Genomic DNA, 23783 nt, shown 5'->3' on the forward strand with positions numbered 1-23783 from the left:
GTTTCCGGGTAGTAATAATGTGGTAATACAGAGTAATGACGCAGTAACGGGGTCTCAGTTTCCGGGTAGTAATAATGTGGTAATACAGAGTAATGATGCAGTAACGGGGGTCTCAGTTTCCGGGTAGTAATAATGTGGTAATACAGAGTAATGATGCAGTAACGGGGGTCTCAGTTTCCGGGTAGTAATAATGTGGTAATACAGAGTAATGACGCAGTAACGGGGGTCTCAGTTTCCGGATAGTAATAATGTGGTAATACAGAGTAATGACGCAGTAACGGGGTCTCAGTTTCCGGATAGTAATAATGTGGTAATACAGAGTAATGATGCAGTAATGGGGTCTCAGTTTCCGGATTGTAATAATGTGGTAATACAGAGTAATGACGCAGTAACGGGGTCTCAGTTTCCGGGTAGTAATAATGTGGTAATACAGAGTAATGATGCCGTAACGGGGTCTCAGTTTCCGGGTAGTAATAATGTGGTAATACAGAGTAATGATGCAGTAACGGGGTCTCAGTTTCCGCGTAGTAATAATGTGGTAATACAGAGTAATGACGCAGTAACGGGGTCTCAGTTTCCGGGTAGTAATAATGTGGTAATACAGAGTAATGACGCAGTAATGGGGACTCAGTTTCCGGGTAGTAATAATGTGGTAATACAGAGTAATGACGCAGTAACGGGGTTCTCAGTTTACGGGTAGTAATAATGTGGTAATACAGAGTAATGATGCAGTAACGGGGTCTCAGTTTCCGGGTAGTAATAATGTGGTAATACAGAGTAATGATGCAGTAACGGGGTCTCAGTTTCCCGATAGTAATAATGTGGTAATACAGAGTAATGATGCAGTAACGGTGTCTCAGTTCCTGGGTAGTAATAATGTGGTAATACAAAGTAATGATGCAGTAACGGGGTCTCAGTTCCTGGGTAGTAATAATGTGGTAATACAGAGTAATGACGCAGTAACGGGGTCTCAGTTTCCGGATAGTAATAATGTGGTAATACAGAGTAATGATACAGTAACGGGGTCTCAGTTTCCGGGTAGTAATAATGTGGTAATACAGAGTAATGATGCAGTAATGGGGTCTCAGTTTCCGGGTAGTAATAATGTGGTAATACAGAGTAATGACGCAGTAACGGGGTCTCAGTTTCCGTATAGTAGTAATGTGGTAATGCAGAGTAATGACGCAGTAACGGGGTTTCAGTTTCCGGGTAGTAATAATGTGGTAATACAGAGTAATGATGCAGTAACGGGGTATCAGTTTCCGGGTAGTAATAATGTGGTAATACAGAGTAATGATGCAGTAACGGGGTCTCAGTTTCCGTGTAGTAATAATGTGGTAATACAGAGTTATGATGCAGTAACGCGGTCTCAGTTTCCGGGTAGTAATAATGTGGTAATACAAAGTAATGACGCAGTAATGGGGTCTCAGTTTCCGGGTAGTAATAATGTGGTAATACAGAGTAATGATGCAGTAACGGGGTCTCAGATTCCGGGTAGTAATAATGTGGTAATATAGAGTAATGACGCAGTAACGGGGTCTCAGTTTCTGGGTAGTAATAATGTGGTAATACAGAGTAATGACGCAGTAACGGTGTCTCAGTTCCTGGGTAGTAATAATGTGGTAATACAGAGTAATGATGCAGTAACGGGGTCTCAGTTTCCGGGTAGTAATAATGTGGTAATACAGAGTAATGATGCAGTAACGGGGTCTCAGTTTCCGGATAGTAATAATGTGGTAATACAGAGTAATGATGCAGTAACGGGGTCTCAGTTTCCGGATAGTAATAATGTGGTAATACAGAGTAATGATGCAGTAACGGGGTCTCAGTTTCCGGGTAGTAATAATGTGGTAATACAGAGTAATGATGCAGTAACGGGGTCTCAGTTTCCGGATAGTAATAATGTGGTAATACAGAGTAATGATGCAGTAACGGGGTCTCAGTTTCCGGGTAGTAATAATGTGGTAATACAGAGTAATGATGCAGTAACGGGGTCTCAGTTTCCGGGTAGTAATAATGTGGTAATACAAAGTAATGACGCAGTAATGGGGTCTCAGTTTCCGGGTAGTAATAATGTGGTAATACAGAGTAATGATGCAGTAACGGGGTCTCAGATTCCGGGTAGTAATAATGTGGTAATATAGAGTAATGACGCAGTAACGGGGTCTCAGTTTCCGGGTAGTAATAATGTGGTAATACAGAGTAATGATGCAGTAACGGTGTCTCAGATTCCGGGTAGTAATAATGTGGTAATATAGAGTAATGACGCAGTAACGGGGTCTCAGTTTCCGGGTAGTAATAATGTGGTAATACAGAGTAATGATGCAGTAACGGGGTCTCAGTTTCCGGGTAGTAATAATGTGGTAATACAGAGTAATGATGCAGTAACGGGGTCTCTGTTTCCGGGTAGTAATAATGTGGTAATACAGAGTAATGATGCAGTAACGGGGTCTCAGTTTCCAGGTAGTAATAATGTGGTAATACAGAGTAATGATGCAGTAATGGGGTCTCAGTTTCCGGGTAGTAATAATGTGGTAATACAGAGTAATGATGCAGTAACGGGGTCTCAGTTTCCGGGTAGTAATAATGTGGTAATACAGAGTAATGATGCAGTAACGGGGTCTCAGTTTCCGGGTAGTAATAATGTGGTAATACAGAGTAATGATGCAGTAACGGTGTCTCAGATTCCGGGTAGTAATAATGTGGTAATATAGAGTAATGACGCAGTAACGGGGTCTCAGTTTCCGGGTAGTAATAATGTGGTAATACAGAGTAATGATGCAGTAACGGGGTCTCAGATTCCGGGTAGTAATAATGTGGTAATATAGAGTAATGACGCAGTAACGGGGTCTCAGTTTCCGGGTAGTAATAATGTGGTAATACAGAGTAATGATGCAGTAACGGTGTCTCAGATTCCGGGTAGTAATAATGTGGTAATATAGAGTAATGACGCAGTAACGGGGTCTCAGTTTCCGGGTAGTAATAATGTGGTAATACAGAGTAATGATGCAGTAACGGGGTCTCAGTTTCCGGGTAGTAATAATGTGGTAATACAGAGTAATGATGCAGTAACAGTGTCTCAGTTCCTGGGTAGTAATAATGTGGTAATACAAAGTAATGATGCAGTAACGGGGTCTCAGTTCCTGGGTAGTAATAATGTGGTAATACAGAGTAATGACGCAGTAACGGGGTCTCAGTTTCCGGATAGTAATAATGTGGTAATACAGAGTAATGATACAGTAACGGGGTCTCAGTTTCCGGGTAGTAATAATGTGGTAATACAGAGTAATGATGCAGTAACGGGGTCTCAGTTTCCGGGTAGTAATAATGTGGTAATACAGAGTAATGACGCAGTAACGGGGTCTCAGTTTCCGTATAGTAGTAATGTGGTAATGCAGAGTAATGACGCAGTAACGGGGTTTCAGTTTCCGGGTAGTAATAATGTGGTAATACAGAGTAATGATACAGTAACAGGGTCTCAGTTTCCGGATAGTAATAATGTGGTAATACAGAGTAATGATGCAGTAACGGGGGTCTCAGTTTCCGGGTAGTAATAATGTGGTAATACAGAGTAATGATGCAGTAACGGGGTATCAGTTTCCGGGTAGTAATAATGTGGTAATACAGAGTAATGATGCAGTAACGGGGTCTCAGTTTCCGTGTAGTAATAATGTGGTAATACAGAGTTATGATGCAGTAACGCGGTCTCAGTTTCCGGGTAGTAATAATGTGGTAATACAAAGTAATGACGCAGTAATGGCGTCTCAGTTTCCGGGTAGTAATAATGTGGTAATACAGAGTAATGATGCAGTAACGGGGTCTCAGATTCCGGGTAGTAATAATGTGGTAATATAGAGTAATGACGCAGTAACGGGGTCTCAGTTTCTGGGTAGTAATAATGTGGTAATACAGAGTAATGACGCAGTAACGGTGTCTCAGTTCCTGGGTAGTAATAATGTGGTAATACAGAGTAATGATGCAGTAACGGGGTCTCAGTTTCCGGGTAGTAATAATGTGGTAATACAGAGTAATGATGCAGTAACGGGGTCTCAGTTTCCGGATAGTAATAATGTGGTAATACAGAGTAATGATGCAGTAACGGGGTCTCAGTTTCCGGATAGTAATAATGTGGTAATACAGAGTAATGATGCAGTAACGGGGTCTCAGTTTCCGGGTAGTAATAATGTGGTAATACAGAGTAATGATGCAGTAACGGGGTCTCAGTTTCCGGATAGTAATAATGTGGTAATACAGAGTAATGATGCAGTAACGGGGTCTCAGTTTCCGGGTAGTAATAATGTGGTAATACAGAGTAATGATGCAGTAACGGGGTCTCAGTTTCCGGGTAGTAATAATGTGGTAATACAAAGTAATGACGCAGTAATGGGGTCTCAGTTTCCGGGTAGTAATAATGTGGTAATACAGAGTAATGATGCAGTAACGGGGTCTCAGATTCCGGGTAGTAATAATGTGGTAATATAGAGTAATGACGCAGTAACGGGGTCTCAGTTTCCGGGTAGTAATAATGTGGTAATACAGAGTAATGATGCAGTAACGGTGTCTCAGATTCCGGGTAGTAATAATGTGGTAATATAGAGTAATGACGCAGTAACGGGGTCTCAGTTTCCGGATAGTAATAATGTGGTAATACAGAGTAATGATGCAGTAACGGGGTCTCAGTTTCCGGGTAGTAATAATGTGGTAATACAGAGTAATGATGCAGTAACGGGGTCTCAGTTTCCGGGTAGTAATAATGTGGTAATACAGAGTAATGACGCAGTAACGGGGTCTCAGTTTCCGGGTAGTAATAATGTGGTAATACAGAGTAATGATGCAGTAACGGGGGTCTCAGTTTCCGGGTAGTAATAATGTGGTAATACAGAGTAATGATGCAGTAACGGGGGTCTCAGTTTCCGGGTAGTAATAATGTGGTAATACAGAGTAATGACGCAGTAACGGGGGTCTCAGTTTCCGGATAGTAATAATGTGGTAATACAGAGTAATGACGCAGTAACGGGGTCTCAGTTTCCGGATAGTAATAATGTGGTAATACAGAGTAATGATGCAGTAATGGGGTCTCAGTTTCCGGATTGTAATAATGTGGTAATACAGAGTAATGACGCAGTAACGGGGTCTCAGTTTCCGGGTAGTAATAATGTGGTAATACAGAGTAATGATGCCGTAACGGGGTCTCAGTTTCCGGGTAGTAATAATGTGGTAATACAGAGTAATGATGCAGTAACGGGGTCTCAGTTTCCGCGTAGTAATAATGTGGTAATACAGAGTAATGACGCAGTAACGGGGTCTCAGTTTCCGGGTAGTAATAATGTGGTAATACAGAGTAATGACGCAGTAATGGGGACTCAGTTTCCGGGTAGTAATAATGTGGTAATACAGAGTAATGACGCAGTAACGGGGTTCTCAGTTTACGGGTAGTAATAATGTGGTAATACAGAGTAATGATGCAGTAACGGGGTCTCAGTTTCCGGGTAGTAATAATGTGGTAATACAGAGTAATGATGCAGTAACGGGGTCTCAGTTTCCCGATAGTAATAATGTGGTAATACAGAGTAATGATGCAGTAACGGTGTCTCAGTTCCTGGGTAGTAATAATGTGGTAATACAAAGTAATGATGCAGTAACGGGGTCTCAGTTCCTGGGTAGTAATAATGTGGTAATACAGAGTAATGACGCAGTAACGGGGTCTCAGTTTCCGGATAGTAATAATGTGGTAATACAGAGTAATGATACAGTAACGGGGTCTCAGTTTCCGGGTAGTAATAATGTGGTAATACAGAGTAATGATGCAGTAACGGGGTCTCAGTTTCCGGGTAGTAATAATGTGGTAATACAGAGTAATGACGCAGTAACGGGGTCTCAGTTTCCGTATAGTAGTAATGTGGTAATGCAGAGTAATGACGCAGTAACGGGGTTTCAGTTTCCGGGTAGTAATAATGTGGTAATACAGAGTAATGATGCAGTAACGGGGTATCAGTTTCCGGGTAGTAATAATGTGGTAATACAGAGTAATGATGCAGTAACGGGGTCTCAGTTTCCGTGTAGTAATAATGTGGTAATACAGAGTTATGATGCAGTAACGCGGTCTCAGTTTCCGGGTAGTAATAATGTGGTAATACAAAGTAATGACGCAGTAATGGGGTCTCAGTTTCCGGGTAGTAATAATGTGGTAATACAGAGTAATGATGCAGTAACGGGGTCTCAGATTCCGGGTAGTAATAATGTGGTAATATAGAGTAATGACGCAGTAACGGGGTCTCAGTTTCTGGGTAGTAATAATGTGGTAATACAGAGTAATGACGCAGTAACGGTGTCTCAGTTCCTGGGTAGTAATAATGTGGTAATACAGAGTAATGATGCAGTAACGGGGTCTCAGTTTCCGGGTAGTAATAATGTGGTAATACAGAGTAATGATGCAGTAACGGGGTCTCAGTTTCCGGATAGTAATAATGTGGTAATACAGAGTAATGATGCAGTAACGGGGTCTCAGTTTCCGGATAGTAATAATGTGGTAATACAGAGTAATGATGCAGTAACGGGGTCTCAGTTTCCGGGTAGTAATAATGTGGTAATACAGAGTAATGATGCAGTAACGGGGTCTCAGTTTCCGGATAGTAATAATGTGGTAATACAGAGTAATGATGCAGTAACGGGGTCTCAGTTTCCGGGTAGTAATAATGTGGTAATACAGAGTAATGATGCAGTAACGGGGTCTCAGTTTCCGGGTAGTAATAATGTGGTAATACAAAGTAATGACGCAGTAATGGGGTCTCAGTTTCCGGGTAGTAATAATGTGGTAATACAGAGTAATGATGCAGTAACGGGGTCTCAGATTCCGGGTAGTAATAATGTGGTAATATAGAGTAATGACGCAGTAACGGGGTCTCAGTTTCCGGGTAGTAATAATGTGGTAATACAGAGTAATGATGCAGTAACGGTGTCTCAGATTCCGGGTAGTAATAATGTGGTAATATAGAGTAATGACGCAGTAACGGGGTCTCAGTTTCCGGGTAGTAATAATGTGGTAATACAGAGTAATGATGCAGTAACGGGGTCTCAGTTTCCGGGTAGTAATAATGTGGTAATACAGAGTAATGATGCAGTAACGGGGTCTCTGTTTCCGGGTAGTAATAATGTGGTAATACAGAGTAATGATGCAGTAACGGGGTCTCAGTTTCCAGGTAGTAATAATGTGGTAATACAGAGTAATGATGCAGTAATGGGGTCTCAGTTTCCGGGTAGTAATAATGTGGTAATACAGAGTAATGATGCAGTAACGGGGTCTCAGTTTCCGGGTAGTAATAATGTGGTAATACAGAGTAATGATGCAGTAACGGGGTCTCAGTTTCCGGGTAGTAATAATGTGGTAATACAGAGTAATGATGCAGTAACGGTGTCTCAGATTCCGGGTAGTAATAATGTGGTAATATAGAGTAATGACGCAGTAACGGGGTCTCAGTTTCCGGGTAGTAATAATGTGGTAATACAGAGTAATGATGCAGTAACGGGGTCTCAGATTCCGGGTAGTAATAATGTGGTAATATAGAGTAATGACGCAGTAACGGGGTCTCAGTTTCCGGGTAGTAATAATGTGGTAATACAGAGTAATGATGCAGTAACGGTGTCTCAGATTCCGGGTAGTAATAATGTGGTAATATAGAGTAATGACGCAGTAACGGGGTCTCAGTTTCCGGGTAGTAATAATGTGGTAATACAGAGTAATGATGCAGTAACGGGGTCTCAGTTTCCGGGTAGTAATAATGTGGTAATACAGAGTAATGATGCAGTAACGGTGTCTCAGTTCCTGGGTAGTAATAATGTGGTAATACAAAGTAATGATGCAGTAACGGGGTCTCAGTTCCTGGGTAGTAATAATGTGGTAATACAGAGTAATGACGCAGTAACGGGGTCTCAGTTTCCGGATAGTAATAATGTGGTAATACAGAGTAATGATACAGTAACGGGGTCTCAGTTTCCGGGTAGTAATAATGTGGTAATACAGAGTAATGATGCAGTAACGGGGTCTCAGTTTCCGGGTAGTAATAATGTGGTAATACAGAGTAATGACGCAGTAACGGGGTCTCAGTTTCCGTATAGTAGTAATGTGGTAATGCAGAGTAATGACGCAGTAACGGGGTTTCAGTTTCCGGGTAGTAATAATGTGGTAATACAGAGTAATGATACAGTAACAGGGTCTCAGTTTCCGGATAGTAATAATGTGGTAATACAGAGTAATGATGCAGTAACGGGGGTCTCAGTTTCCGGGTAGTAATAATGTGGTAATACAGAGTAATGATGCAGTAACGGGGTATCAGTTTCCGGGTAGTAATAATGTGGTAATACAGAGTAATGATGCAGTAACGGGGTCTCAGTTTCCGTGTAGTAATAATGTGGTAATACAGAGTTATGATGCAGTAACGCGGTCTCAGTTTCCGGGTAGTAATAATGTGGTAATACAAAGTAATGACGCAGTAATGGGGTCTCAGTTTCCGGGTAGTAATAATGTGGTAATACAGAGTAATGATGCAGTAACGGGGTCTCAGATTCCGGGTAGTAATAATGTGGTAATATAGAGTAATGACGCAGTAACGGGGTCTCAGTTTCTGGGTAGTAATAATGTGGTAATACAGAGTAATGACGCAGTAACGGTGTCTCAGTTCCTGGGTAGTAATAATGTGGTAATACAGAGTAATGATGCAGTAACGTGGTCTCAGTTTCCGGGTAGTAATAATGTGGTAATACAGAGTAATGATGCAGTAACGGGGTCTCAGTTTCCGGATAGTAATAATGTGGTAATACAGAGTAATGATGCAGTAACGGGGTCTCAGTTTCCGGATAGTAATAATGTGGTAATACAGAGTAATGATGCAGTAACGGGGTCTCAGTTTCCGGGTAGTAATAATGTGGTAATACAGAGTAATGATGCAGTAACGGGGTCTCAGTTTCCGGATAGTAATAATGTGGTAATACAGAGTAATGATGCAGTAACGGGGTCTCAGTTTCCGGGTAGTAATAATGTGGTAATACAGAGTAATGATGCAGTAACGGGGTCTCAGTTTCCGGGTAGTAATAATGTGGTAATACAAAGTAATGACGCAGTAATGGGGTCTCAGTTTCCGGGTAGTAATAATGTGGTAATACAGAGTAATGATGCAGTAACGGGGTCTCAGATTCCGGGTAGTAATAATGTGGTAATATAGAGTAATGACGCAGTAACGGGGTCTCAGTTTCCGGGTAGTAATAATGTGGTAATACAGAGTAATGATGCAGTAACGGTGTCTCAGATTCCGGGTAGTAATAATGTGGTAATATAGAGTAATGACGCAGTAACGGGGTCTCAGTTTCCGGGTAGTAATAATGTGGTAATACAGAGTAATGATGCAGTAACGGGGTCTCAGTTTCCGGGTAGTAATAATGTGGTAATACAGAGTAATGATGCAGTAACGGGTTCTCTGTTTCCGGGTAGTAATAATGTGGTAATACAGAGTAATGATGCAGTAACGGGGTCTCAGTTTCCGGGTAGTAATAATGTGGTAATACAGAGTAATGATGCAGTAATGGGGTCTCAGTTTCCGGGTAGTAATAATGTGGTAATACAGAGTAATGATGCAGTAACGGGGTCTCAGTTTCCGGGTAGTAATAATGTGGTAATATAGAGTAATGACGCAGTAACGGGGTCTCAGTTTCCGGGTAGTAATAATGTGGTAATACAGAGTAATGATGCAGTAACGGTGTCTCAGATTCCGGGTAGTAATAATGTGGTAATATAGAGTAATGACGCAGTAACGGGGTCTCAGTTTCCGGGTAGTAATAATGTGGTAATACAGAGTAATGATGCCGTAACGGGGTCTCAGTTTCCGGGTAGTAATAATGTGGTAATACAGAGTAATGATGCAGTAACGGGGGTCTCAGTTTCCGGGTAGTAATAATGTGGTAATACAGAGTAATGATGCAGTAACGGGGTCTCAGTTTCCGGGTAGTAATAATGTGGTAATACAGAGTAATGATGCAGTAACGGGGTCTCAGTTTCCGGGTAGTAATAATGTGGTAATACAGAGTAATGATGCAGTAACGGGGTCTCAGATTCCGGGTAGTAATAATGTGGTAATATAGAGTAATGACGCAGTAACGGGGTCTCAGTTTCCGGGTAGTAATAATGTGGTAATACAGAGTAATGATGCAGTAACGGTGTCTCAGATTCCGGGTAGTAATAATGTGGTAATATAGAGTAATGACGCAGTAACGGGGTCTCAGTTTCCGGGTAGTAATAATGTGGTAATACAGAGTAATGATGCAGTAACGGGGTCTCAGTTTCCGGGTAGTAATAATGTGGTAATACAGAGTAATGATGCAGTAACGGGGTCTCAGTTTCCGGGTAGTAATAATGTGGTAATACAGAGTAATGACGCAGTAACGGGGTCTCTGTTTCCGGGTAGTAATAATGTGGTAATACAGAGTAATGATGCAGTAACGGGGTCTCAGTTTCCAGGTAGTAATAATGTGGTAATACAGAGTAATGATGCAGTAACGGGGTCTCAGTTTCTGGGTAGTAATAATGTGGTAATACAGAGTAATGACGCAGTAATGGGGACTCAGTTTCCGGGTAGTAATAATGTGGTAATACAGAGTAATGATGCAGTAACGGGGTCTCAGTTTCCGGATAGTAATAATGTGGTAATACAGAGTAATGATGCAGTAACGGGGTCTCAGTTTCCGGATAGTAATAATGTGGTAATACAGAGTAATGATGCAGTAACGGGGTCTCAGTTTCCGGGTAGTAATAATGTGGTAATACAGAGTAATGACGCAGTAACGGTGTCTCAGTTCCTGGGTAGTAATAATGTGGTAATACAGAGTAATGATGCAGTAACGGGGTCTCAGTTTCCGGGTAGTAATAATGTGGTAATACAGAGTAATGATGCAGTAACGGGGTCTCAGTTTCCGGGTAGTAATAATGTGGTAATACAGAGTAATGATGCAGTAACGGGGTCTCAGTTTCCGGGTAGTAATAATGTGGTAATATAGAGTAATGATGTAGTAACGGGGTCTCAGTTTCCGGGTAGTAATAATGTGGTAATACAGAGTAATGATGCAGTAACGGGGTCTCAGTTTCCGGGTAGTAATAATGTGGTAATATAGAGTAATGATGCAGTAACGGGGTCTCAGTTTCCGGGTAGTAATAATGTGGTAATACAGAGTAATGATGCAGTAACGGGGTCTCAGTTTCCGGGTAGTAATAATGTGGTAATATAGAGTAATGATGCAGTAACGGGGTCTCAGTTTCCGGGTAGTAATAATGTGGTAATATAGAGTAATGATGCAGTAACGGGGTCTCAGTTTCCGGGTAGTAATAATGTGGTAATACAGAGTAATGATGCAGTAACGGGGTCTCAGTTTCCGGGTAGTAATAATGTGGTAATATAGAGTAATGATGCAGTAACGGGGTCTCAGTTTCCGGGTAGTAATAATGTGGTAATACAGAGTAATGATGCAGTAACGGGGTCTCAGTTTCCGGGTAGTAATAATGTGGTAATATAGAGTAATGATGCAGTAACGGGGTCTCAGTTTCCGGATAGTAATAATGTGGTAATACAGAGTAATGATGCAGTAATGGGGTCTCAGTTTCCGGATAGTAATAATGTGGTAATACAGAGTAATGATGCAGTAACGGGGTCTCAGTTTCCGGGTAGTAATAATGTGGTAATACAGAGTAATGATGCAGTAATGGGGTCTCAGTTTCCGCGTAGTAATAATGTGGTAATACAGAGTAATGACGCAGTAACGGGGTCTCAGTTTCCGGGTAGTAATAATGTGGTAATATAGAGTAATGATGCAGTAACGGGGTCTCAGTTTCCGGGTAGTAATAATGTGGTAATACAGAGTAATGATGCAGTAACGGGGTCTCAGTTTCCGGGTAGTAATAATGTGGTAATATAGAGTAATGATGCAGTAACGGGGTCTCAGTTTCCGGGTAGTAATAATGTGGTAATACAGAGTAATGATGCAGTAACGGGGTCTCAGTTTCCGGGTAGTAATAATGTGGTAATATAGAGTAATGATGCAGTAACGGGGTCTCAGTTTCCGGATAGTAATAATGTGGTAATACAGAGTAATGATGCAGTAATGGGGTCTCAGTTTCCGGATAGTAATAATGTGGTAATACAGAGTAATGATGCAGTAACGGGGTCTCAGTTTCCGGGTAGTAATAATGTGGTAATACAGAGTAATGATGCAGTAACGGGGTCTCAGTTTCCGGGTAGTAATAATGTGGTAATACAGAGTAATGATGCAGTAATGGGGTCTCAGTTTCCGCGTAGTAATAATGTGGTAATACAGAGTAATGACGCAGTAACGGTGTCTCAGTTTCCGGGTAGTAATAATGTGGTAATACAGAGTAATGATGCAGTAACGGGGTCTCAGTTTCCGGGTAGTAATAATGTGGTAATATAGAGTAATGATGCAGTAACGGGGTCTCAGTTTCCGGATAGTAATAATGTGGTAATACAGAGTAATGATGCAGTAACGGGGTCTCAGTTTCCGGGTAGTAATAATGTGGTAATACAGAGTAATGATGCAGTAACGGGGTCTCAGTTTCCGGGTAGTAATAATGTGGTAATACAGAGTAATGATGCAGTAATGGGGTCTCAGTTTCCGCGTAGTAATAATGTGGTAATACAGAGTAATGACGCAGTAACGGGCTCTCTTTGTCAGACGGTTACTCGTGGAGCGGTTTTCGTGGCGCTGCGCAGTTCATTAACGAGACCTGGAACCTGACGGTATCCGTGGACGCCGCATTCCGGAACCACAACAAGAACCAGCCACAGACACACCAAAGAATGTACCTGCTGCAGGTCAGTGATCCACGGCAACAACACACCACAGCTACACAACCAGGAGCACCGCACACAGCTACACAACCAGGAGCACCGCACACAGCTACACAACCAGGAGCACCGCACACAGATACACAACCAGGCGCACCGCACACAGCTACACAACCAGGAGCACCGCACACAGCTACACAACCAGGAGCACCGCACACAGCTACACAACCAGGAGCACCACACACAGCTACACAACCAGGAGCACCGCACACAGCTACACAACCAGGAGCACCGCACACAGCTACACAACCAGGAGCACCGCACACAGCTACACAACCAGGAGCACCGCACACAGCTACACAACCAGGAGCACCGCACACAGCTACACAACCAGGAGCACCGCACACAGCTACACAACCAGGAGCACCGCACACAGCTACACAACCAGGAGCACCGCACACAGCTACACAACCAGGAGCATCGCACACAGCTACACAACCAGGAGCACCGCACACAGATACACAACCAGGAGCACCGCACACAGCTACACAACCAGGAGCACCGCACACAGCTACACAACCAGGAGCACCGCACACAGCTACACAACCAGGAGCACCGCACACAGCTACACAACCAGGAGCACCGCACACAGCTACACAACCAGGAGCACCGCACACAGCTACACAACCAGGAGCACCGCACACAGCTACACAACCAGGAGCACCGCACACAGCTACACAACCAGGCGCACCGCACACAGCTACACAACCAGGAGCACCGCACACATCTACACAACCAGGAGCACCGCACACAGCTACACAACCAGGAGCACCGCACACAGCTACACAACCAGGAGCACCGCACACAGCTACACAACCAGGAGCACCGCACACAGCTACACAACTAGGAGCACCGCACACAGATACACAACCAGGAGCACCGCACACAGCTACACAACCAGGAGCACCGCACACAGCTACACAACCAGGAGCACCGCACACAGCTACACAACCAGGAGCACCGCACACAGATACACAACCAGGAGCACCGCACACAGATACACAACCAGGAGCACCGCACACAGCTACACAACCAGGAGCACCGCACACAGCTACACAACCAGGAGCACCGCACACAGCTACACAACCAGGAGCACCGCACACAGCTACACAACCAGGAGCACCGCACACAGCTACACACCCAGGAGCACCGCACACAGATACACAACCAGGAGCACCGCACACAGCTACACAACCAGGAGCACCGCACACAGCGACACAACCAGGAGCACCGCACACAGCTACACAACCAGGAGCACCGCACACAGCTACACAACCAGGAGCACAGCACACAGCTACACAACCAGGAGCACCGCACACAGATACACAACCAGGAGCACCGCACACAGCTACACACCCAGGAGCACCGCACACAGATACACAACCAGGAGCACCGCACACAGCTACACACCCAGGAGCATCGCACACAGATACACAACCAGGAGCATCGCACACAGATACACAACCAGGAGCACAGCACACAGGGACACAACCAGGAGCACCGCACACAGCTACACAACCAGGAGCACCGCTCACAGCTACACAACCAGGAGCACAGCACACAGGGACACAACCAGGAGCACCGCACACAGCTACACAACCAGGAGCACCGCACACAGATACACAACCAGGAGCACAGCACACAGGGACACAACCAGGAGCACCGCACACAGCTACACAACCAGGCGCACCGCACACAGCGACACACCCAGGAGCACCGCTCACAGCTACACAACCAGGAGCACCACACACAGCTACACAACCAGGAGCACCGCACACAGCTACACAACCAGGAGCACCGCACACAGATACACAACCAGGAGCACCGCACACAGATACACAACCAGGAGCACAGCACACAGGGACACAACCAGGAGCACCGCACACAGCTACACAACCAGGAGCACCGCACACAGCTACACAACCAGGAGCACCGCACACAGCTACACAACCAGGAGCACCGCACACAGCTACACAACCAGGAGCACCGCACACAGCTACACAACCAGGAGCACCGCACACAGCTACACAACCAGGAGCACCGCACACAGATACACAACCAGGAGCACAGCACACAGGGACACAACCAGGAGCACCGCACACAGCTACACAACCAGGAGCACCGCACACAGCTACACAACCAGGAGCACCGCACACAGCTACACAACCAGGAGCACCGCACACAGATACACAACCAGGAGCACCGCACACAGGGACACAACCAGGAGCACCGCACACAGCTACACAACCAGGAGCACCGCACACAGCTACACAACCAGGAGCACCGCACACAGCTACACAACCAGGAGCACCGCACACAGATACACAACCAGGAGCACCGCACGCAGCTACACAACCAGGAGCACCGCACACAGCTACACAACCAGGAGCACCGCACACAGATACACAACCAGGAGCACCGCACACAGATACACAACCAGGAGCACCGCACACAGATACACAACCAGGAGCACCGCACACAGCTACACACCCAGGAGCACCGCACACATATACACAACCAGGAGCACCGCACACAGCTACACAACCAGGAGCACCGCACACATATACACAACCAGGAGCACTGCACACAGCTACACAACCAGGAGCACCGCACACAGATACACAACCAGGAGCACCGCACACAGCTACACAACCAGGAGCACAGCACACAGCTACACAACCAGGAGCACCGCACACAGCTACACAACCAGGAGCACCGCACACAGATACACAACCAGGAGCACCGCACACAGCTACACAACCAGGAGCACAGCACACAGCTACACAACCAGGAGCACCGCACACAGCTACACAACCAGGAGCACCGCACACAGATACACATCCAGGAGCACAGCACACAGCTACACAACCAGGAGCACAGCACACAGCGACACAGCCAGGAGCACCGCACACAGATACACAACCAGGAGCACCGCACACAGCTACACAACCAGGAGCACCGCACACAGCTACACAACCAGGAGCACCGCACACAGCTACACAACCAGGAGCACCGCACACAGCTACACAACCAGGAGCACCGCACACAGATACACAACCAGGAGCACCGCACACAGGGACACAACCAGGAGCACCGCACACAGCGACACACCCAGGAGCACCGCACACAGCTACACAACCAGGAGCACCGCACACAGCTACACAGCCAGGAGCACAGCACACAGCGACACAGCCAGGAGCACCGCACACAGATACACAACCAGGAGCACCGCACACAGCTACACAACCAGGAGCACCGCACACAGCTACACAACCAGGAGCACCGCACACAGCTACACAACCAGGAGCACCGCACACAGCTACACAACCAGGAGCACCGCACACAGATACACAACCAGGAGCACCGCACACAGGGACACAACCAGGAGCACCGCACACAGCTACACAACCAGGAGCACCGCACACAGCTACACAACCAGGAGCACCGCACACAGATACACAACCAGGAGCACCGCACACAGCTACACAACCAGGAGCACCGCACACAGATACACAACCAGGAGCACCGCACACAGATACACAACCAGGAGCACCGCACACATCTACACAACCAGGAGCACCGCACACAGCTACACAACCAGGAGCACCGCACACAGATACACAACCAGGAGCACCGCACACAGATACACAACCAGGAGCACCGCACACAGCGACACAACCAGGAGCACCGCACACAGCTACACAACCAGGAGCACCGCACACAGCTACACAACCAGGAGCACCGCACACAGCTACACAACCAGGAGCACCGCACACAGCTACACAACTAGGAGCACCGCACACAGATACACACCCAGGAGCACCGCACACAGATACACAACCAGGAGCACCGCACACAGCTACACAACCAGGAGCACCGCACACAGCTACACAACCAGGAGCACCGCACACAGATACACAACCAGGAGCACAGCACACAGCTACACAACCAGGAGCACCGCACACAGCGACACAACCAGGAGCACCGCACACAGCTACACAACCAGGAGCACCGCACACAGCTACACAACCAGGAGCACCGCACACAGATACACAGCCAGGAGCACCGCACACAGATACACAACCAGGAGCACCGCACACAGCTACACAACCAGGAGCACCGCACACAGCGACACAACCAGGAGCACCGCACACAGATACACAACCAGGAGCACCGCACACAGCTACACAACCAGGAGCACCGCACACAGCGACACAACCAGGAGCACCGCACACAGCTACACAACCAGGAGCACCGCACACAGCTACACAACCAGGAGCACCGCACACAGCTACACAACCAGGAGCACCGCACACAGATACACAACCAGGAGCACCGCACACAGATACACAACCAGGAGCACCGCACACAGCTACACAACCAGGAGCACCGCACACAGATACACAACCAGGAGCACCGCACACAGCTACACAACCAGGAGCACCGCACACAGCTACACAACTAGGAGCACCGCACACAGATACACAACCAGGAGCACCGCACACAGCTACACAACCAGGAGCACCGCACACAGCTACACAACCAGGAGCACCGCACACAGATACACAACCAGGAGCACCGCACACAGATACACAACCAGGAGCACCGCACACAGCTACACAACCAGGAGCACCGCACACAGATACACAACCAGGAGCACCGCACACAGCTACACAACCAGGAGCACCGCACACAGATACACAACCAGGAGCACCGCACACAGCTACACAACCAGGAGCACCGCACACAGATACACAACCAGGAGCACCGCACACAGCTACACAACCAGGAGCATCGCACACAGCTACACAACCAGGAGCACCGCACACAGCTACACAACCAGGAGCGCCGCACACAGCGACACAACCAGGAGCACCGCACACAGCTACACAACCAGGAGCACCGCACACAGCTACACAACCAGGAGCACCGCACACAGCTACACAACCAGGAGCACCGCACACAGCTACACAACCAGGAGCACCGCACACAGCTACACAACCAGGAGCACCGCACACAGCGACACAACCAGGCGCACCGCACACAGCTACACAACCAGGAGCACCGCACACAGATACACAACCAGGAGCACCGCACACAGCTACTCAACCAGGAGCACCGCACACAGCTACACAACCAGGAGCACCGCACACAGCTACACACCCAGGAGCACCGCACACAGATACACAACCAGGAGCACCGCACACAGCTACACAACCAGGAGCACCGCACACAGCTACACAACCAGGAGCACCGCACACAGATACACAACCAGGAGCACCACACACAGCTACACAACCAGGAGCACCGCACACAGCTACACAACCAGGAGCACCGCACACAGCTACACACCCAGGAGCACCGCACACAGATACACAACCAGGAGCACAGCACACAGGGACACAACCAGGAGCACCGCACACAGCTACACAACCAGGAGCACCGCACACAGATACACAACCAGGAGCACCGCACACAGCTACACAACCAGGAGCACCGCACACAGCTACACAACCAGGAGCACCGCACACAGATACACAACCAGGAGCACCGCACACAGCTACACAACCAGGAGCACCGCACACAGCTACACAACCAGGAGCACCGCACACAGCTACACAACCAGGAGCACCACACACAGCTACTCAACCAGGAGCACCGCACACAGCTACACAACCAGGAGCACCGCACACAGCTACACAACCAGGAGCACCACACACAGCTACTCAACCAGGAGCACCGCACACAGCTACACAACCAGGAGCACCGCACACAGCTACACACCCAGGAGCACCGCACACAGATACACAACCAGGAGCACCGCACACAGCTACACACCCAGGAGCACCGCACACAGATACACAACCAGGAGCACCACACACAGCTACTCAACCAGGAGCACCGCACACAGCTACACAACCAGGAGCACCGCACACAGCTACACACCCAGGAGCACCGCACACAGATACACAACCAGGAGCACCACACACAGCGACACAACCAGGAGCACCACACACAGCTACACAACCAGGAGCACCGCACACAGCTACACAACCAGGAGCACCGCACACATCTACACAACTAGGAGCACCGCACACAGCTACACAACCAGGAGCACCGCACACAGCTACACAACCAGGAGCACCGCACACAGCTACACAACCAGGAGCACCGCACACAGCTACACAACCAGGAGCACCGCACACAGCTACACAACCAGGAGCACCGCACACAGCTACACACCCAGGAGCACCGCACACAGATACACAACCAGGAGCACCGCACACAGCTACACAACCAGGAGCACCGCACACAGCTACACAACCAGGAGCACCGCACACAGATACACAACCAGGAGCACCGCACACAGCTACACAACCAGGAGCACCGCACACAGCTACACAACCAGGAGCACCGCACACAGCTACACAACCAGGAGCACCGCTCACAGCTACACAACTAGGAGCACCGCACACAGATACACAACCAGGAGCACCGCACACAGCGACACAACCAGGAGCACCGCACACAGCTACACAACCAGGAGCACCGCACACAGATACACAACCAGGAGCACCGCACACAGCTACACAACCAGGAGCACCGCACACAGCTACACAACCAGGAGCACCGCACACAGATACACAACCAGGAGCACAGCACACAGATACACAACCAGGAGCACCGCACACAGCGACACAACCAGGAGCACCGCACACAGCTACACAACCAGGAGCACCGCACACATACAACCAGGAGCACCGCACACAGATACACAACCAGGAGCACCGCACACAGCTACACAACCAGGAGCACCGCACACAGCTACACAACCAGGAGCACCGCACACAGCTACACAACCAGGAGCACCGCACACAGCTACACAACCAGGAGCACCGCACACAGCTACACAACCAGGAGCACCGCACACAGCGACACAACCAGGAGCACCGCAGACAGCTACACAACCAGGTGTACCGCACACAGCTACACAACCAGGAGCACCACACACAGCTACACACCCAGGAGCACCGCACACAGATACACAACCAGGAGCACCGCACACAGCGACACAACCAGGAGCACCGCACACAGATACACAACCAGGAGCACCACACACAGCTACACAACCAGGAGCACAGCACACAGCTACACAACCAGGAGCACCGCACACAGCTACACAACCAGGAGCACCGCACACAGCTACACACCCAGGAGCACCGCACACAGCTACACAACCAGGAGCACCGCACACAGCGACACACCCAGGAGCACCGCACATAGCTACACAACCAGGAGCACCGCACACAGCTACACAACCAGGAGCACCGCACATAGCTACACAACCAGGAGCACCGCACACAGCTACACAACCAGGAGCACCGCACACAGCTACACAACCAGGAGCACCGCACACAGCTACACAACCAGGAGCACCGCACACAGCTACACAACCAGGAGCACCGCACACAGCTACACAACCAGGAGCACCGCACACAGCTACACAACCAGGAGCACCGCACACAGCTACACAACCAGGAGCACCGCACACAGCTACACAACCAGGAGCACCACACACAGCGACACATCCAGGAGCACCGCACACAGCTACACAACCAGGAGCACCGCACACAGCTACACAACCAGGAGCACCGCACACAGATACACAACCAGGAGCACCGCACACAGCTACACAACCAGGAGCACAGCACACAGCTACACAACCAGGAGCACCGCACACAGCTACACAACCAGGAGCACAGCACACAGCTACACAACCAGGAGCACCGCACACAGCTACACAACCAGGAGCACAGCACACAGCTACACAACCAGGAGCACCGCACACAGATACACAACCAGGAGCACCGCACACAGCTACACAACCAGGAGCACCGCACACAGCTACACAACCAGGAGCACCGCACACAGCTACACAACCAGGAGCACCGCACACAGCTACACAACCAGGAGCACCGCACACAGCTACACAACCAGGAGCACCGCACACAGCTACACAACCAGGAGCACCGCTCACAGATACACAACCAGGAGCACCGCACACAGATACACAACCATGAGCACCGCACACAGCTACACAACCAGGAGCACCGCACACAGCTACACAACCAGGAGCACCGCACACAGATACACAACCAGGAGCACCGCACACAGCTACACAACCAGGAGCACCGCACACAGATACACAACCAGGAGCACCGCACACATACAACCAGGAGCACCGCACACAGATACACAACCAGGAGCACCGCACACAGCTACACAACCAGGAGCACCGCTCACAGATACACAACCAGGAGCACCGCACACAGATACACAACCAGGAGCACCGCACACATACAACCAGGAGCACCGCACACAGCTACACAACCAGGAGCACCGCACACAGCTACACAACCAGGAGCACCGCACACAGCTACACAACCAGGAGCACCGCTCACAGATACACAACCAGGAGCACCGCACACAGATACACAACCAGGAGCACCGCACACAGCTACACAACCAGGAGCACCGCACACAGATACACAACCAGGAGCACCGCACACAGCTACACAACCAGGAGCACCGCACACAGATACACAACCAGGAGCACCGCACACAGCTACACAACCAGGAGCACCGCACACAGCTACACAACCAGGAGCACCGCACACAGCTACACAACCAGGAGCACAGCACACAGCTACACAACCAGGAGCACCGCACACAGCTACACAACCAGGAGCACCGCTCACAGATACACAACCAGGAGCACCGCACACAGCTACACAACCAGGAGCACCGCTCACAGATACACAACCAGGAGCACCGCTCACAGATACACAACCAGGAGCACCGCACACAGCTACACAACCAGGAGCACTGCACACAGCTACACAACCAGGAGCACCGCACACATACAACCAGGAGCACAGCACACAGCTACACAACCAGGAGCACCGCACACAGCTACACAACCAGGAGCACCGCACACAGCTACACAACCAGGAGCACCGCACACAGCTACACAACCAGGAGCACCGCACACAGCTACACAACCAGGAGCACCGCACACAGCTACACAACCAGGAGCACCGCTCACAGATACACAACCAGGAGCACCGCACACAGCTACACAACCAGGCGCACCGCACACAGCGACACAACCAGGAGCACCGCACACAGATACACAACCAGGAGCACCGCACACAGCGACACACCCAGGAGCACCGCACACATACAACCAGGAGCACCGCACACAGCTACACAACCAGGAGCACCGCACACAGCGACACACCCAGGAGCACCGCACACAGCTACACAACCAGGAGCACCGCACACAGCTACACAACCAGGAGCACCGCACACAGCTACACAACCAGGAGCACCGCTCACAGATACACAACCAGGAGCACCGCACACAGATACACAACCAGGAGCACCGCACACAGCTACACAACCAGGAGCACCGCACACAGCTACACAACCAGGAGCACCGCACACAGCTACACACCCAGGAGCACAGCACACAGCGACACAACCAGGAGCACCGCACACAGATACACATCCAGGAGCACCGCACACAGCTACACAACCAGGAGCACCGCACACAGCTACACAACCAGGAGCACCGCACACAGATACACAACCAGGCGCACCGCACACAGCTACACAACCAGGAGCACCGCACACAGCGACACACCCAGGAGCACCGCACACAGCTACACAACCAGGAGCACCGCACACAGCTACACAACCAGGAGCACCGCACACAGCTACACAACCAGGAGCACCGCACACAGATACACAACCAGGAGCACCGCACACAGCTACACAACCAGGAGCACCGCACACAGCTACACAACCAGGAGCACCGCACACAGCTACACACCCAGGAGCACCGCACACAGCTACACAACCAGGAGCACCGCACACAGATACACAACCAGGAGCACCGCACACAGATACACAACCAGGAGCACAGCACACAGCTACACAACCAGGAGCACCGCACACAGCTACACAACCAGGAGCACAGCACACAGCTACACAACCAGGAGCACCGCACACAGCTACACAACCAGGAGCACCGCACACAGATACACAACCAGGAGCACCGCACACAGATACACAACCAGGAGCACCGCACACAGCTACACAACCAGGAGCACCGCACACAGATACACAACCAGGAGCACCGCACACAGCTACACAACCAGGAGCACCGCACACAGCTACACAACCAGGAGCACCGCACACAGCGACACAACCAGGAGCACCGCACACAGCTACACAACCAGGCGCACCGCTCACAGCTACACAACCAGGAGCACCGCACACAGCTACACAACCAGGAGCACCGCACACAGATACACAACCAGGAGCACAGCACACAGCTACACAACCAGGAGCACCGCACACAGCGACACACCCAGGAGCACCGCACACAGGGACACAACCAGGAGCACCGCACACAGCTACACAACCAGGAGCACCGCACACAGCTACACAACCAGGAGCACCGCACACAGATACACAACCAGGAGCACCGCACACAGCTACACAACCAGGAGCACCGCACACAGCTACACAACCAGGAGCACCGCACACAGCTACACAACCAGGAGCACCGCACACAGATACACAACCAGGAGCACCGCACACAGATACACAACCAGGAGCACCGCACACAGCTACACACCCAGGAGCACCGCACACAGATACACAACCAGGAGCACCGCACACAGCTACACAACCAGGAGCACCGCACACAGATACACAACCAGGAGCACAGCACACAGATACACAACCAGGAGCACCGCACACAGATACACAACCAGGAGCACAGCACACAGATACACAACCAGGAGCACCGCA

The 23783-nt window shown here is 49.3% G+C and overlaps 1 protein-coding gene across 1 annotated transcript in view; it reads left to right on the plus strand.

The window, feature by feature from the left end:
- HPX (hemopexin) overlaps positions 1 to 23783 on the plus strand; it is a 106732-nt gene that overhangs the window by 37125 nt on the left and 45824 nt on the right. The window contains exon 4 of the mRNA XM_075593496.1: positions 12730 to 12869. Coding sequence (XP_075449611.1) covers positions 12730 to 12869 — 140 coding nt within the window. The remainder of the gene's footprint in view (positions 1 to 12729; positions 12870 to 23783) is intronic.

This window comes from Ascaphus truei, chromosome 3, assembly GCF_040206685.1.
Source record: "Ascaphus truei isolate aAscTru1 chromosome 3, aAscTru1.hap1, whole genome shotgun sequence".
NCBI lineage: Eukaryota > Metazoa > Chordata > Amphibia > Anura > Ascaphidae > Ascaphus > Ascaphus truei.